Raw genomic sequence first — 17,277 nt, forward strand, 5'->3', positions numbered from 1 at the left:
AGATGAGGGTTGATCTACTACTGTAGACAACAAAGTATATGCTATATTCTACATGTTTTTTTATGAATTTTTGTGTTGTAGAGTTGTGAAATTATTTTATCAATGGAGAAATTGAGCAGCCTTGCTTTGTTGTCTACAGTAGTAGATCAACCCTCATCTTACTTTGAAGCTCCCGGCGCCTTGGAGTGACGTCGACGTAGCTTTAGCTGCAGAGAAGCTATCAGGCTTGTGTTGATAATAATAAACTCCTGGACTATTTTCAAACTTCCAAATGCATCGCTTTGTGAGTACAGACCATATTAGTACTACTGTAGAAGTTTGGTGTCATGGCATGTGATTTTAGTGTGGTAATTTTGGAGATACGGACCTGGATCCATTAACCCTTGTACGAAGCTATTCGGGATAACTCAGTAACTCAGCTGATGTTCAGCCAATATCGAAAAAACTGCGGGTGGGCTACTTGGCTGGATATCACCGTTCAAATGACCCCAGGTTGAATTTACTCCGGAGTATCACTTTAATGCCTAAACCTAACCAATTAGATTTAATGCCTAAACCTAACCAATTAGTTTTCAATGCCGAAACCTAACCAATTAATTTTTAATGCCTAAACATAACCAATTAGTTTTAAAACCTGAACTTAACCACTTAGTTTTTAATGCCTAAACCTAACCAATTCGTTTTTAATGCCTAAACATAACCACTTAGTTTTTAATGCTGAAACTTAGCAAAATAACAATTTAAAGCAGAAAAACGTGGCAACTAAAAATGACTAAAGTAATTGTAGAAAGTACTTGGTTTAATAGAGCCGTCATACGGAAACACCAAAGAGTTTCAGGAGTTGCTGTTCACACAATCACATCTTAGCGGGAGGCTTTACGGTGAAAACACACAGGGGAAGTCCTGTCTTTGCTTTACAGCCCATTGAGAATAGCAAATGAAGCTCCTTATTGTGTTGTTATGAAAACTACTTGATTTTGTGGAAAGAAGCATACAGGTCAAACTCAGCAGCACACACTCGCAGCAAACACTATGAAATCTCTGCTAACACGTTTTTATATTGTCTCACCTGCATATTTTAGAGGTTTTACTCAGAGGCTGGATGGAAAATGCTGCAACTCTGGAACGTCTCTAGAACATTTCAGGACTCCGGTAAATTACGTGAAAGCGGCTTCAGATATAGACTCCTGGCTTTTATGCAAGTACCACAAAATTCCCTTTTTTCACCCGTTCACAAAATAGTGTGACACTGTTCATATGTGCAGTTATCCTTGTGTATGTATATGAAAAGCTTTCTTTTTTTGGTCATAGAACATGAATTATTAGATTATATGACCGTTCAATTAACTTTGTGAGACTGTATTAGCTGACATGGACTTGTAAGTAGGCTACAATAAACATTACTCCATTGGAAGGCACAATTGAAATGTAACATGATATAAAATTAGCTTGAGTGTGTACCTGTTCAATGAAATAACAGGCATTTGAAGCTATTTTTTAATCAAACAAAATTTTTGTCTTTAATTAAAAGACTGATGGAATTGTGTGCCATAATGAATTGAGTTTTAACAATGTCCTAAATTAATTTCAGAAAAGATGGATTCAGTCTGATATTTCACACAATTTTTAACGCAATTCTGTATTAATGTTTTGTTTTGTAATATTGAACACTTGTGGGTCCATAGACATCGTCCTTGTTCACTCTTTAAAACAAATTACGCAGAGTTTTAACCTTATCTGGTCTTTTCAAGTGAAATAAACGTTAAGAGTCAAAGATGTGAAGGCACTCCTAGACACAGGCCCCAGATCAGTTTTCTATTTAGAATGAAGTAAACATCAGGGTGAGCTGATCTCAGACTTGCCACTAGGGGGCAGCTTAAGTATTTTGTTGCTTTTGATGGACAGTCGGTACCATTTCAACCACTTTTAACTGTCTGCTGATCTCACTGGTCAGGTCATATTCCTAACGCTCCAAAAGTTGTAAAAGCCTGGAGAACAAAACAAACCAGAAGATTAAAAAACAAAAAAAAACAAAAAACCAGCTGGAAAACAGAGACACTTGACATACACTTACACGGCACCAAGACTAGTGGCACTATGAGATGGCAGACGCAATTATTATACACGTGTCAAAAAAATAAATCAAGATCTTCGCCAAATGCCTCATTGGCATCGGCTCAATAATTATCATCGTCAAACAATGAATCAAAAAATTCTCTTGTTTTAGTCCACCGGTCTGAAAATGGCCCGTCCTCTGAGACCAAATCCTCCTTTTTTGGCAGAGGGGGCAGCTTGAGGAAGAGAGGAAGAGGGGGCGGGAGCAGGGGCGACAGGGGTGGCGAGGGCAGGCGATTGCACCGCAGGCTGGCGAGACAGGAGCTCCTTGAACACCGAGTTCATCTGACGGCTGATCATCTCCTGAGAGATAAAGAGACGTAAAGACAAACAGCCAAACAGGGAACAGAGATGTGAAAATGCGGCTTCTGTCCCCGTTTCTGTGAAGCCAGACTCGGACGTGTGTACAAGGAGCTACAGGGATGCTTCATTCAAGTTCATCCCGGACATTTTTTGTCACTCTTTGTGTACAATAGAAAGAGGAAAAACAAACAACAAAGCATTGGAGCCAAGACTAGTATGAATTTCTTCTATTTACTTTGTGGACACGTTGTGTTTTAGTTTTATTTGAAGTGAGATATTGAAGCAGCATTCCTCATTTGTGGAGAAGGTCATAAAAATTCTGCCATTTTCTGGAGACAGTCTTCCTCCTAGTCCTCGGGGGAAAATGTCAGTTTTATAGTAAATTACTTCTTCTTCTTCTACTGCATCCATTCGTTGTTTAAAGCTGGGAGGTTTTGAGTTAAGGTCTCTCCTCCAGAGATATGTCATAACCTGAAATGCCTCTAAAGGTTTCAGGTATTTTTCCAGACTACGTGTATGTTTTTACCTGACCGGAATATAGATCGCTGTCTACACTATCTCCAACAGGAAGTGTCATAAAAAAAAAACATGTTTTTGTGTATATAAAGCCAGCAGAGCTCTTAGATCCAAGGACTCAGGTCAGCTCATCCAGTCCAGAGTCCAGACTAAACATGGAGAAGCAGCATTTAGCTGTTATGCTGCAAACAAGTGGAACAAACTGCCAGTGGAGATTAAACTTTCACCAAATGGAGACATTTTTAAATCCAGGTTAAAGACATTTCTGTTCTCATGTGTCTATGCATGAAATCTGCACGATATCTTTTAATTTATCTAGACTGTTGCTTGTTTTTAAATTCATTTAAATTATTTTATTTGTTTCTCTTTATATGCTTTTATGTATTTTTAATGCTTCTTCCACTCCCTGCTGCAATGCTTTTATTCTATGTGAAGCACTTTGAACTGTTTGTACATGAAATGTGCTATATAAATAAATTTGATTTGATTTTGATTTGATTTGATTTGATTTCTTAAACGAAAAGATCCGATCGCAATATTTCAACATTTAATTCAGATTTTTTTTTTTAAAAAGCGCTGTTTTATATTTTTCAAATTGGCCAACGAATAAATGCAGAAACATTTTTGAAACAATAAATGTGTCTCTTTGCATTCTTTGTCAAATTCATGGTCATTGTCTTTAATTTCCGAGAATAATGATCTTGAAATATCAAAATAAATGAGAATTCTGAATATCAAAACACAAAATGTGCACAATGCAATCATGTTTTGACATGGTAATTTATCTAAGAGCAAAGCAACACATCTAAAAAGGAGAGATTTCTGTAGAGACTGTGCTGTCTTTAGCTTTAGCTGCTGTCTTCAGGCGCAACTGCGTGCATTGGAAAAAAATGTAATCCTATAAAGAGACTGATAATTATTCATTCAACATCTCATCTTTAGCTGAGAAAGAAGCACTGCAGAATGCAGCATCAGTGTCAGCAAAATTCACAAGAACAAACTGTTGTCTGATAAACCAGCATTAACATGAGCTGCTGATCGTGCACAAGTCAGACGTGCTGCCAATGTTGACTTCAAAGTTTCCTAATCAGATGCAACGGTTACTTTACAAGCTGATTTTATCTGAACACCGTGCATGGCACTTGTTCAAGAAAGAAACACGGTGATTCTTTATCCAAATGAGTTTTATTCAGAAAAAGAGGCTTTTTAAAGCGCAGCTCTGACGTATTACTGTCGCAGTTTGCTTCTTTATATTAGAACATGTAATTGGTTTTGACAGAAAACAGGTGGAAGAATAAAGAACCTCACTCAATTTTAATTAAATATATTCTTGAATAGGATTAACTACTAACCTTATCAATTGGTGCTCTTTCTGGAGGTCTGTCTGGGAGTCTGCAGCTGCCCTGCCTCACAGTATCCAAAGTGTGTCTTCGCTCTTGAGACCTGGAAGACGGATAAAAGGTGACCAGGGGGATAACCAATTTCATATTCATAGAGAGCTACTCAATTTATTACACTGCCATCCTCACAATGTTGATGATATGTTGTAATTTCACAGATAAGACAAAAAACACAAATTCACTTTTTTTTTAGGTGCATTTATGACTTTTAAGTCAAATATTTACTCTCTTTGTAGTTGTACTTTGGTTTCCACCAACTCATGAAGGGTCTTTTTAAGTTGTTAATGCCAGTAGAGCCAACGGCTAACTTTGTCTGAAGTTTGGTGGTGGACAGTTTGTCTAAAATGGGTTTTTAGATTATTTTCCCTGAATGTAAAACTTAAGGAGAACAGTGAAAGTGAACCAATATAGACAGGTCGCAGGAAGTAAAACAATTAACCGAAACATGCTGACATTAAAGGGTTGAGCAGAACTCGGAGGACAGATCAGGTGATTTTCTTTGCTATGTTTGTTGTGTTTCTCCATTCAGGGAACCAGTTTTATTCACATATGTGAATACATGTATATATATATATATATATATATACATATATAAGACAAAGTGAGCCATATAATAAAGCTAATAGTAGCTATTAAAGTTCAGGGAAATTTAAGAGATTCCCCCATAAGTCTTAAATATACCCATGTTGACTATAGGCTACACCATGTGAAGAATCTGATCTTTACTTCAGAGGATCTGATTAATCCGACAACCAAATATTAGAATTTTGACATTTTATCAGAAGCAGTTATGTAATAAAACAGCTAACTGAATATTTGAGGTATTAAAACTTGAAAAACTTCAAGGTCAGTCATGACATTTCAAGTAGCTTCTATTATTAGCTTGTAAGCTAATAGCTAACTAGCTGCTACTAGCATAACATCTCTAATGCTCTTTGTGCTGGTATTAAAATTTACTACAGTTTGTCAGCATTTCAAACGAAAGAGGTGCCTCTGATTTCAGCCAAATAAGTGTTCTTTAAACCATGGTTTTATAAATATTGACTTGGCAAATGACTTATGGTTTTAATTATCACAATGCCACCGTTAAAGTAACAGTGTGCAACAAGTGCTGATATCAATTAGTCAATTGCATCTATACTGGTAGGCTAAATTACCCGTTAACTTCATGTTCACTCCAATGATCTTTGCTCCTCATCAGCTCTTCTCATCTGGGAGAGGCCACACTAATGTTTATTCTTGCTTTGCACCTTTTTGCCTATCCTAAATTATCTTTGCCTCCTCATGGTTTTGCTTCTTTGGCAAGGTTTATTCATAGCCCACCTATCAGCTGTTCTTGCATTCCTTATATAAACTATAATCCTCCATTTCTCAAAGGTGTACGCTGAAGCTTCTCATAAAGCAACAAAATTCCACTAATTCTGCAACTTTCTTCTTCTTCTTCACCACCGTTTGAACAGCATGCCAATTCTTGCAGGCAGAAGGCCAAATAGTGCTGATATAAATGTTTTTTTTTAAGGTAATAAAAACGTGACAATAAACTTAGCAAGGCAATTAGATACTAACTGAAACACATGTTTTAAGCTAACACTGCAATTTAATGTAAGATTTATTTTGTACGAGCATAGTTTGACTGTGTGTAAGGAAAATTTGTAACAGTTTGTTTATAGGGTGGAAACTTTAACTGGAACAGGATCCGGTTTTAAACTTTCAGCAAGTTAAACACCCACTTTATTTTCCATGAGAGACTTTAGGATTAGAGAAATTAACTCGTGAGAGCTAAATAAACTCTTTGGGAATCTTTGAGGTTCTTTTGTCTTTTGTCTATATGAAATTAATTGGATCTACTGTAATTCAGTATGCTCAGTGTGTGTTAGGCTTACACTGGAAGGTGTCTTGTGGCAGAGGAAGTTTGTGGCTTTCGACTTGGGCTCCCCTCACTTCCTCTCTGTCTCCCTGGCAACGAAGCACTATCACTGTTCACCCGCATCCTGTCAAGACATGCCGAAACTTTATGGCTTTGTTCTTTGTCTACTACTGCTTGTGAGGTTCTTTGCATATGTGTTTGTGCACCATAATGCGGTTTGAGTGTGAGTCCAAGCGTATTATATGTGTTATTTGGTGTGTGAACACATTCAGGGGTGAATTTGAGTGAGTCAGTATAAATCTCTGTGTATACCGAGTTGTATTCTCCATATGTGGATCTTCAGCTGACAGGTTTCCAGTGCTGCCTCCTCCTCCTCCTTCATCTCTTTTCCCTCGTTCTGACCTGAGGATGGAGAAGAAAAGGAAGATATTTAAAGTGTATACTGTATTTCACAAGAAAAAGTCAAATCAAAACAATTTAACTATGGAATAAAGGCTGAGCATCAAAAGGATTGTGGGAGGGACCAGAAGAAGAGTTAAAAAAAGTACACGTGGACTGAACAAAATGCCTGAATCAATGATGATTCAAATTGGTGATTTATGTTTTTTTCCTCGGGTATTTCCATTTCCAACTGCTCTGAACCTGGACGCTAACAAGAAAAAGCATGTTGAAATTCAGCAACAAACTAATGAATGCGCCTGAGGAATTTTAAGTAAACCATTGTCACGTATGAATGGTTATTTTTAACCATTTTTTAGTGTTTATTGCCAGTTGTAAAGGAGAAGGTGACGGTCTTCATTTTGGGTGTGAAAACTGATACGGTCATACAGAGATAGCCGGTAGCATGTTAGCTTATCTTAGACACGGCTGACTTAGTTTAGCATAAAACAAAAACAAAGCAAGTGAGATGTAAGTTAACTTAGCATATAGCTAAGACAAGTTAACTATCTTAGCTAGCTTAGCAAAACACAAAACACATTAGCTGGTTATTTGCTAATAAATAAATATATGATCAGCACATTACAAAAGCACATTAGCCGCCTTAGCTTAGCATAAAGCTAAGCTAACTGGTTACTATATAGTCCAGCACATTTATACTTCACCTACTCTGTTTTTATCTAAATCTATGCTAAACTAAGTGTATTCTAGTTTACGGTGAACATTTAATGGGCAGGCTTATATTCAACATTACCAGAGAAAGTAAATAAATGCATTTCTCAAAATGTTTAATCATTCACTTTGTGTAAATTACTCATCATTACCCTGGGAACCTACCTGAAAAAAAATCCACTATTCACTTTCCTTGATAAGTATTTCAGATTTTCTCACTGCCTTTACTTTGTACTTAACAAATTCTTTAAAATCAGTTCATCGTTGCACAAAAGAGCTTTGCAACCAACAGAAGGAGAAAATCGTGAGGTATCTTCAACCGTCTCTTAACCACAGTGTGGCAGAGTTTATGACAACACAAGAAATGAACACATCAGGATAAAAACGTGCTCTCTTACAGGGTGAACCTATTATATACAGTACATAAACGACAAGCAACTGATTTCGCAATATAGATTTGACTGGCACAAAATTTGTAATTTGTCCAATCTTCTTACAGTTGGATCTATTTTATGTTGCCTTCCTCTTTCAGCAATAATTAAAGCAATAATTGTTGTGTTCAGTCTCAATTAAGATCAAATTTAAAGTGTGCCATGCAACAAACGTAAGATCCATTTCAAGTATATGTATATATGTATATATTCTATGTATACTATGTGAATATTATTTATTCTGTATATATAAAATGCACACCTTTGCACTTCTGGTTGGATGCTAACTGCATTTCATTGGCTTGTACCTGTACGTGCTCTTTGACAATAAAGATGAATCTAATCTAAAAAAAAAGATCAAGGATTATCTTAGCAATGCTTGCCAGAGTGGCTCTGACATATAGAAATGTCACTCACCCTTCCAGCACACTGATGTACTTGTGAGGGATGAGACCCTTAACCCCTCCCACTTCGCCTCTCCACCAATCAGAGGAGGCCTTGCTGTGAAGCGTGAGCGTCTCCCCCTGCTTGAAGGAAAGCTCTGCTGGAGATCTGGCCACGTAGTCGAACATCGCCACCGCCTCCCACTCTGCACATACATTTTTAACCAAATTTCACCCAAAATTCTCACGATTCCTGCATAAATGATATCAAAAGTGGTTATCTAAAAGGGTTTGCGTTACATTTGAGTGAAAGAGGGTGTGAGATGCACAGCCTGTGTCTGATGTTTGTGTGTGTGCACTGACCGTCCTCGCTGGGCAGAGGCTCAGTCTCTCCATCTCCCTCCTCTGTTATCGGTTCACTGCACATAAGGACAAAAATGAAAGTAGGGGGTCAAGCACGGTTCCTCTTCTGTTAGGCACGCGAACTAGAACTGCAACACCACAGCCTCTCCTTATACAATCCACTGATCACAGCGTCACATTCAAAACTTAATCCTGCGGCGAGAGTTACAGAAAAGAAAACTGGCAGCAGCCGGTTTGTGGCACATTATGCTGTTTATAGGCTGGAGGCCTGAGTTCAATGCTATTAAAGAATAGATTTAGTAGCATTAAGCAGGTTTTACACACAGTTTTGCAGGCTGCACTGGAATGCCTTTGGCTGTGCAGGAAATGCTGTTTTAGGATGATGAACCATGGAAAAGAGGTTTGAGGAAGAAGCTGCTTTATATATTTGGAGCCATCTCAGACTGATTTGTAAAGTGTAACACGAAGAGAAAAACTCTAAAGCAAGAAGGCTGTTGCCAATTGTTCTTTAACTAAAGGTCATCTGAGGAGAGCAACAAAAGTCGGTAATGGATTATGGGTTTTGTTGTGTTCTTTGGGTCTTTTTGGTAGTTTTTGGACATCCATATTCAGTGTTTTTTGGCTGTGCTTCCTTCTTATTTTCTTACATGTCAGTCATGACTCAGCATGTATACTACCCTATTTAATTTGCTCCCTGTTAGATCCTTGGATCACATTTTTGTCACGGTTTTACGTCTTGATTCATGTTCAAGTTCTGCTCGGACATGCCTTTTCGATACTGCTACAAACAAACGTGACACAGTCTGTGGTAAACAAACGGTACAAACCACATACAGGTGGGGGGGTGGGGTGTTATACATAGACAGATTTGTTTAAACATTGAAGTTAGAATCATTCAATCGACCCAAAACATAGAAACCAGTTTTAGACTTGTCCCTGAAGCTGAGAAACTGGTGTATACGGCATCAGAGTTGTGAAAAATGTAATTTTGTTTAAATAATTTGAATATAGAGAGTAAAAAGGTAAACTCTCATTACACTGCATTCCTGTGAGAATACAAAGATCAACAAAAACAATCCTTATCCTGACTTAATATTCACACAATATTCAAAGATGGTCAGCATTAATGTGTAGTAGTAAAGGCAGGACAGGTTCTGTGGATGGCTGTGGTCTCCCACAGCTGGATAATAATGGTACAGTCCAACCATTCAACTGTTCTGAGTATAATAGTGAGAAATGATTTTATTTTGTTAAAAATCAAACTCCAAAGCAACAACCAAAACATGACCAATTTAAGATTAAAAAGAAAGATAAATATCTGGAGAATTTCTGAACAAATGGAAAACAAATTGAACAAAACGTTACATGGACAGTGCTAAAAAGCCTAAATTGGCTACTTTTACCAACAAATGAGTCCAGAATTGGTGGCTAATGCCAACGAAAGAAAAAATTGTGAAATTTGGTGAGGATCTTTACTTAATTTTCCTGCCTTTGACACGTCCTCTCTCAAGATGGCGGCCATAATTTGACAGGAAATCCCAAATTCACGTTATCGACGACTTATCTCTCACCAGTATTCCTGCTCCAGAGTCATGTGCTTCTCGTAAACAGGGCCCGGCTGCTCTGATTGGCTGGGGAAGATGATGTCGTGCTGGAGGATCATGGTTTTTACGAGGTCATTAACCTGTGGCTGCCTAGCAACAGCATCATCAGAGTCCAACCCCCTCAGGAGGCTCGGACCGAAGCAAACGGCCAGGTTGTAGGGCTGCATCATGTTTTCATCGCTGTACTGAGACACACTGGAAAAGAAAGGCATCACGCACATGGTGAGTAGCTATTTTTGGTGTGAGTGTGTGGTTTTATAACCATGGCAGATATTAGAAATGAGAGAACATCCCACACTGGGTTCTGCTGCAGCTTACTGGTTGAGAAAAGCAAAGAGGTAACGCATCACGATGAGGAGAGGCCGTGGGAAAGTGGAAATAATCGCTTTAATCTGGGCAGCTTTCTCTGCGTCCTCCTCGATTTCTGAATACAACAGGAAATGCACAAGTCACCAAAACATTCAGAATTTATGAAATGTCACGACAAAGTACTTTAACCACCGATGGCTGGGATGATGAAAAGAAAAATTCACAACTCATATGTGCAAAATGTGATTCAGAGTCTGTACTGACAAACGAATTTGGGCCCAGGTGAGTCAGTACAGAGTGTAGCGGTTGCATCATTCTGCATGAAAGGTTCCTTTTTTCAAAAGAGATTTTCTCCAAAAAGCAAGTCACTTGATGAGGCTACAACTGTACCTGCACAGACCTACAGTTCAGTGCAAAAGTCTCGAGCCACCTGTCATTTATTTTTATTGACAGGAACACAGGAAATAGTTGCAGTGATTTGCCAAAACGCACAAAAATGAATACACAGCCTGAACCATCTGAGACGAGCTTTCTGTCCTTTCTTTAAGGAGTCTTCAGGAATAGTTCTCCAGGCTCCTTGAAGGACATCCCAAAGCTCTTCTTTGGATGTGGGCTGCCTTTTGTTGCGTTCTCTGCCAACATGATCCCACACTGCTTCAGTAATGTTGAGGTCTGGGCTCTGGGGAGGATTCATCCCTCCATCAGACCTGCTGCCACTGATTTTCAGCCCACTTCTTGTGTCCTTTGGCACAGCTCAGCCTTTTCTCCCTGTTTCAGATGCATCTCTCAGCTCCTGTGTCAGGTCTTTGCTGGATTTTTTCCTCTTTCTTAAGGACATCACTTTCAGATCCTGTTCATCTGCTGTAGATAGTTCTTTAGGCCTGACACTTCTTCTTTTGTCCTCCACTGCACACCATGCTGAGATATGCCAAGTTTTCAGCTAACAGCTCTTTGGGAATCACCTTGTTGCTGCAGAAATCCTGTTTTCTGTCTGTCAAACTGTTATCTTTGCTGTTTTTCATAGATACAAAAAAACTTGTTCTTCTTTATATGACTCAGCTTAAACGGGCTTGAAAAAGCATCTAGAAACGGAAATGTTTCACAAATAACCACGCGAGTGAAAACACCCAACAACAAAAAAAAAAACAAGTGAAACCGACGTCTGACCTGAAAACAGGAACACACACAGACAGATATAAAAGGTCACATAAAGGCATCTTACGGACACACTCCAGCAGCTGAGAGTAGCTGTCATAGGGGAAGAGGGGAGGCTCGAGGCCCCTGAAGTACAGCTTCAACACACCAGCCACAGAGTCCAGGTCACACTCACTGTCAGACAGAGGATCGTCTCCTGCAGGGAGTTCAGACAGACCTCTGGTATGAATGGATCAATGCAGCCATACACCTGTGAATCCACTTCTTGGTACAGTCGAATATTTAGCTGCTCTGGAACTAAACGAGTCCTTCAAGAGCTGCTCAAAGGAGAACTCAAAAGAGACTCAGGCCCCGTTTACACGACAGGAAGACGCAGATATTTTCCTGCGGTTTGGCCTCTCATTTACACCAAAACACCGTTTTTAATCACAGAAAACGATTATTTCTAAAACCTCCGGCCAAAGTGGAGATTTCTGATAACGCCGGTTATGTGTTGCCGTGTCAACTGGGAGAAACGGCGTTTTAGGTTCTTAAACGTCACATTATGCGCCAGAAAATGCTTAACGTCATGCGAGCGCCTTATGTTTACAGTTTGTTTGGCTACTGATCAGGATTATCATGGATGATGTTAAAGTTCTACTCATTTTTACGTTTGTGCAAACGATTCTGGCCTTATTGCATTTGCCACCCAAACCTGCTCGCACAGTTCAAAACAGAGGAGCACCACTCTTCCGTGGCCGCTCCTGCGTCCAGTATCCACTGACTGTCTATATTTCCCTCTTATTGCCTTCAGTTTTGTTGTGATATTTGCTCGCGTTATCTCCTCCTTCACATGAGGAAAGTCCTCGATTCTGAGGATTTTTATTGGCTTGCATGGCTTTATTCCTTTCCCTACACTGCCGCCAATAGGTTTGGCAGAGTTATTATGGCGCTTGACGGCGTATTTATGTGTGTTGATGTAAATGAGAAGTTTTTTGAAAACGATGTTGTGTGCACAATGTTATTATTGAAAACGGAGGGGGGGAAATATTCGTTTCTCTAAATACCCGGCTATGTGTAAATGTGGCCTTAGAGTTTCTTTGTCGTTACAGCGTTTCTATTTTTGTCAGAACACATAAAATGACTTTCTCATAAAATATCATTGGCTTGAGATATTTCAGGTCATTCTAGTTCCACCTTACAGTTAAAAGCTTCAGCTGGAAAGGGTACAACAAGCTTGGAGAGGATGAGATTGTAACCTCCTCACTGACCTCATAATTCAGCTCACAGGACTGTGCTTTCACTACTAGCAATAAAACCAGGTGAAAGAATGAGGAATTTGACAGATTTAATTTGAAAATTCTATCAAGCCTGGATGGTCATCTTTTGACTGAGACTCCACTTAACGTGTTTGTACAATAATATGAACATTTACCTCTCTCAAATGCGTCTCTAATGAGGTTAACCTCCCTCTGTGACCCAGGAACTCTGAAAATGCCCTCATGGTGGAGGCCTGAAACATACATGTCAACATTATATTCACCACACATTCACAAACTTCCACCGACTCACTCCCTTCATCTCGAGCTCTGCCTGTACGTCTTCCTGTTATATCACAAAAACTGACTCACCGTGGAGGTTTATGAAGCGGATGCAGCTTTCAACCACCACAGGAATCTGCTGCCCAGAGCTCTGGAGAAGAAAAATGGACAGAGTAAGTGTACAGAGTCAAATAAAGAGGACAAAGATGACACCTTTAACAGTGAAATATGTTGTGAAGAGACAGAATGGGTTATAAGATTCACAGCATGACCAATATTAATGCAGGTTTTATCTAAACTGAGGTGCTGAAGCGGCATCTGCCTCTGTTTTCCTCTTAAATGCAACAATATTACATCAGTCTTATAGGAAACTTTGCTAACCTCATCTGTTAAAAGACAGGAATCAGCTGAAAAACAATGATACAATATCTGCTGTTTGTTTGTTTTCTTTGTAAAAATTAGATAAGAAGACCAACATTCAGCTCCTGTACGAGCCGGTTATGATATGAAGCTCCAGCCAGCAGCTGTTAGCTTAGCATAGCTTTGCACTCAGACAGGAAACATGGGGCAGCCTGCTTTGCTCTGCCTTCTGGTTGTTCAAATCAGACATTTAAAGACACTTCTTTTTACTTTCATACAGAACAAGAGTTGCTCCCTATCCCTGCTTTTAGACTTTGTAAGACGTAAAGCAAAGACAGAAGTAACAAATTAAATGTAGTCCTGTTTATTTTTGTGCACTTGAATTATTTAGAAACAATATATTTACTTTTACTTCAGTATTTGCAATTTTTAGGGTATTTTACCTGTGCTTCAATTTAAATAGCATCTACTACATTCAAACACTGGAGAAAAAAAGTCAAAAGCGCTAATTGTAGTCACGGTATGGAGATCTCTGCAAAGATAAACGTTATTCAGTTATGTTTAACTGAGGCTGAAGATGTTTGTTATACTTTGTAAACTTTGTTTATTGAAAAAAAGTAGGGATTAGTGTTATTTAATAAATCTGAATTCAACTTGATCGAACCTCTGTCGGTAATTTAATTGACTTTAAACACCGTTTTCCACATCGTCTGCAGAAATAGTTTTTTATTTTCAAAGTATTATTTCACCCTTATGACGTGTCATCATCACAGAGGTGTGCAACCAGGGGGCAGAAAGCGGTGCTCCTCCCAGCTTTTTTGGAAGAAACAAGCTCCTAAACAAAGACGAAGTTTAACTCCAACAAACCGCCCAAAAGCAGAAGACGAATGTGGATTCATGCCAGAAAACAAAGCGGGCTGATGTCCCGTGAGTCCTAAATGCAGCACAGTCTGTACAGCACCCACATTGTGTCTAAAAATGTAAAACTCTTAACCTCTGTCACAAGATTTAATCTCCTGTAACCACACAGAGAACAAGATTGCATTCATCTAAGGATTCTTACGCACTTTGTATGAACATTCGGCTTCTTATTTACACGTATATGAAGATGTATATGAACCTCTCGTTTAGAAATATGCAACCATTTGTTCCTAAAAACAGAGTCGGCATATAGTCACTTCTCAACTTATTTGATTTCAATTGAACTGATTGTATGCTGTACAGTATATTTACAGTCTGTGTAAGTTCTGTTAAGGTTGTAAAGTTTAAATGAGAAGTTCGTTTTTTTTATTTACTCTGCTCTGTGACGGTTGGCTAACTTCACACGGAGTTTGCTACCGCTATATTTGTGCAACATGGCAGAATATTTCTGAGATATTGACGACGTGGACGACGACTTTGAGTATGATGGAGTGAATGAGCTGTGCTGCAGCGGCGCGCGTCAATGACGTCATTCCAGTAGACGCGTGTGTAGAAAGCCCCCGATAACAACAACACGGCAGCTATGAGCTAACAGTGCAATAGTACGTGTTCATTCATTCATTGGTCTTAAAGTATTGGTGAAATAAAGACAGATAATGCCTTATTTAGAGGCTGTATTGTCTCTGCCCTGTTCTCTCCCGTTATATGGATACACGTGGATCTCAAGAAATCTAAATATCTTCCGAATGACGCCGATTTCCCCAAACTGTTATCGGGGAGTAGATGAACGTATTTTATGCCAGAAATAAGGTCCAGGTTTTAAAAAAAAAAAAACTTCCCCTTCAAGTAACAGGGAATATTTTAACTTACTGAGCCCAGTGAAATGTTAATGTTACCACCAAGATGCCGATATCATTAAATCCAGAGAGCAGAAACACACAACCTACGTAATACCAGGAAACATTCAGAGATATTCTGAGCTCTGAACGATGAAATTGTATTTTATGATTAGGTTATTTCTTTATAAAGTCTTTGTAGGAAAAGAAACCCGTCGGATGAGGACACATTTGTACAATTTGCTGGCACCAGAGATGTTTTTACAGATATCTTTGTATGCTAATGTCAGCGCAGAGCTTCCCGCACACCTTCTGATGATGACATTTACGTCATGTTGAACCCATCAGAGTCCCCCATGCTTGCAGATGTGCAGAGTGTAACACCCCTGCACATGTATTTTGAGTAAAACAGTTTAACACTATTGCTTACTTAATCCCTACTCCTCAGATGCTAAACTAGCTGCTAGTAGCAGCTTGAGAGCATCTGTGAGGACCTGATGCTAACATGCATCCAGGGTGACCCAATCATAAGTGAACACCTTTAATATAGGTGTGATTTCACAAAATGCACCAGATTTAGAGATGTTCTACGGCCATAAACCCCAAATTCTGGGGAAAAAAAGGATTTTCTATAAAGAGCAGTATCTATCATTTACAGAAAACCTTGTTCTTGTTTTTTGTTTTTATTTCTGCTGCTACAGCGAACAGAGCAGCTGTAAGCATGGTTCAAAAGCTCCAGATCAACGAAGTTGTCTTTTAATGGTCTTTTCCTGAAGAGTTAGAGTCAAGTCGGATCTAATTCTGTTCCTAAAAACTGTTTTTTCAATACAACAAAGCAGAACTTAAAGTGGAACGTCGAGCGAGGCGGGGAATGTGTTGTTTCACATTGCAGCGCACACACACACATCTGATGGATGTATTACAGGCAGTGTACTTGCTATTTATTGTGAACATATGTTTTCAATCTGTTATGCAGAGACTGCTTTAAAAGCTTCTGTTTGTGTGTCAGCAGAGGTGCGCTGACACGAAGCTCTGCAACATCACAAATCAATACTTCATGCTCCATTTATTTCTCTAACATCACATCTGTTGCATAACTGAGCTCAGAGAAAGGTAAAACAACACCACAATGAATGGGAGTCAGGTGAATGCGACACGCGTTATTGCCATGATAACGACAGAGTTAATGTCACTAAATGTATTAATTACTACTGAGTAGACAGCTGATGGTGTGTTGTTGCCTTTTGAGGACACACTTTAATGCTAGGTCTAATCATATTGCATGAAATGGACAAAAAACAGAATGTGATGATTTTTGCAAATCTCACAAACCAATATTTCCCTCACAACAGGAGATTAAAAAGAGATCAAATGTTTAAAAAGAGCTGACAGTCCATAAAAATCTGGGAACTGCAGAGACCAGTTGGAGGAATGTTGATGTGGGATTCCAGCTGCTCAACAGTCCTGGTTCAGCTTCAGGCACATCAGTCCAGCATCCGCACTTTTATACTACGAAGCCATGCTGCTGTCACAGATGCAGAAGATGCAGAATGTGGTTTAACTTTGTCTTGCTGAGATATACAAGGCCTTCCCTGAAAAAGCCATCATCTATATTGGAGCATACGTCGCTCTAAAATCTGTGCATACAATTTAGTATAGATGGTGGTTCTCCAGATGTGCTGGCTGCAAATTCAGTAGGTACCAATGCACTCAGAATATAACATTTTGATTCATCCGACCACAGAACAGTTTTCCACTTTCAGGCCATTTTAAACGAGCTTTGTTCCAGAGAAGATAGCAGTGTTTCTGGATCATGTTCACACATGGCTTCTCCTTTGCATGATTGAGCTTTAACCTGCATTCGTCTATGTCACGGTGAACTGCGTTCACAGACTATGATTTCTGGAAGTGTTCCTGAGCCCTTGCAGTGATTTCCAGGACAGAATCAGGTCTGTTTTTAATAAAGAGGGCCTGAAGATCACAGGCATCCAGTACCAAAATGTTTCCAGGTTCTCTGAATCTTTTGATGATAATATGTTCTGTAGGTGATGGAATAGTCAAAGTCTTGTTGACACTGTTTTCTT

At 39.1% G+C, this 17,277-nt stretch overlaps 1 protein-coding gene across 4 annotated transcripts in view; it reads right to left on the reverse strand.

The window, feature by feature from the left end:
- arhgap4b (Rho GTPase activating protein 4b) overlaps positions 1-17,277 on the reverse strand; it is a 42,509-nt gene that overhangs the window by 2,573 nt on the left and 22,659 nt on the right. For 2 of the 4 annotated variants that reach the window (XM_075476130.1, XM_075476128.1), the window contains exons 14-24: positions 13,167-13,227; positions 12,971-13,048; positions 11,624-11,752; positions 10,411-10,516; positions 10,060-10,287; positions 8,489-8,544; positions 8,160-8,331; positions 6,514-6,603; positions 6,218-6,325; positions 4,287-4,377; positions 531-2,418 (exon numbers count right to left, since the gene is read on the reverse strand). In XM_075476130.1, the coding sequence (XP_075332245.1) occupies positions 2,224-2,418; positions 4,287-4,377; positions 6,218-6,325; positions 6,514-6,603; positions 8,160-8,331; positions 8,489-8,544; positions 10,060-10,287; positions 10,411-10,516; positions 11,624-11,752; positions 12,971-13,048; positions 13,167-13,227 (1,314 nt within the window). In that variant the 3' untranslated portion in view covers positions 531-2,223. Of the gene's footprint in view, positions 1-484; positions 2,419-4,286; positions 4,378-6,217; positions 6,326-6,513; positions 6,604-8,159; positions 8,332-8,488; positions 8,545-10,059; positions 10,288-10,410; positions 10,517-11,623; positions 11,753-12,970; positions 13,049-13,166; positions 13,228-17,277 lie in introns of those variants that run through there. The other 2 variants (XM_075476129.1, XM_075476131.1) reach the window with 2 other exon arrangements.

The sequence above is a fragment of the Odontesthes bonariensis genome, chromosome 10 (assembly GCF_027942865.1).
Source record: "Odontesthes bonariensis isolate fOdoBon6 chromosome 10, fOdoBon6.hap1, whole genome shotgun sequence".
Classification (NCBI taxonomy): Eukaryota; Metazoa; Chordata; class Actinopteri; order Atheriniformes; family Atherinopsidae; genus Odontesthes; species Odontesthes bonariensis.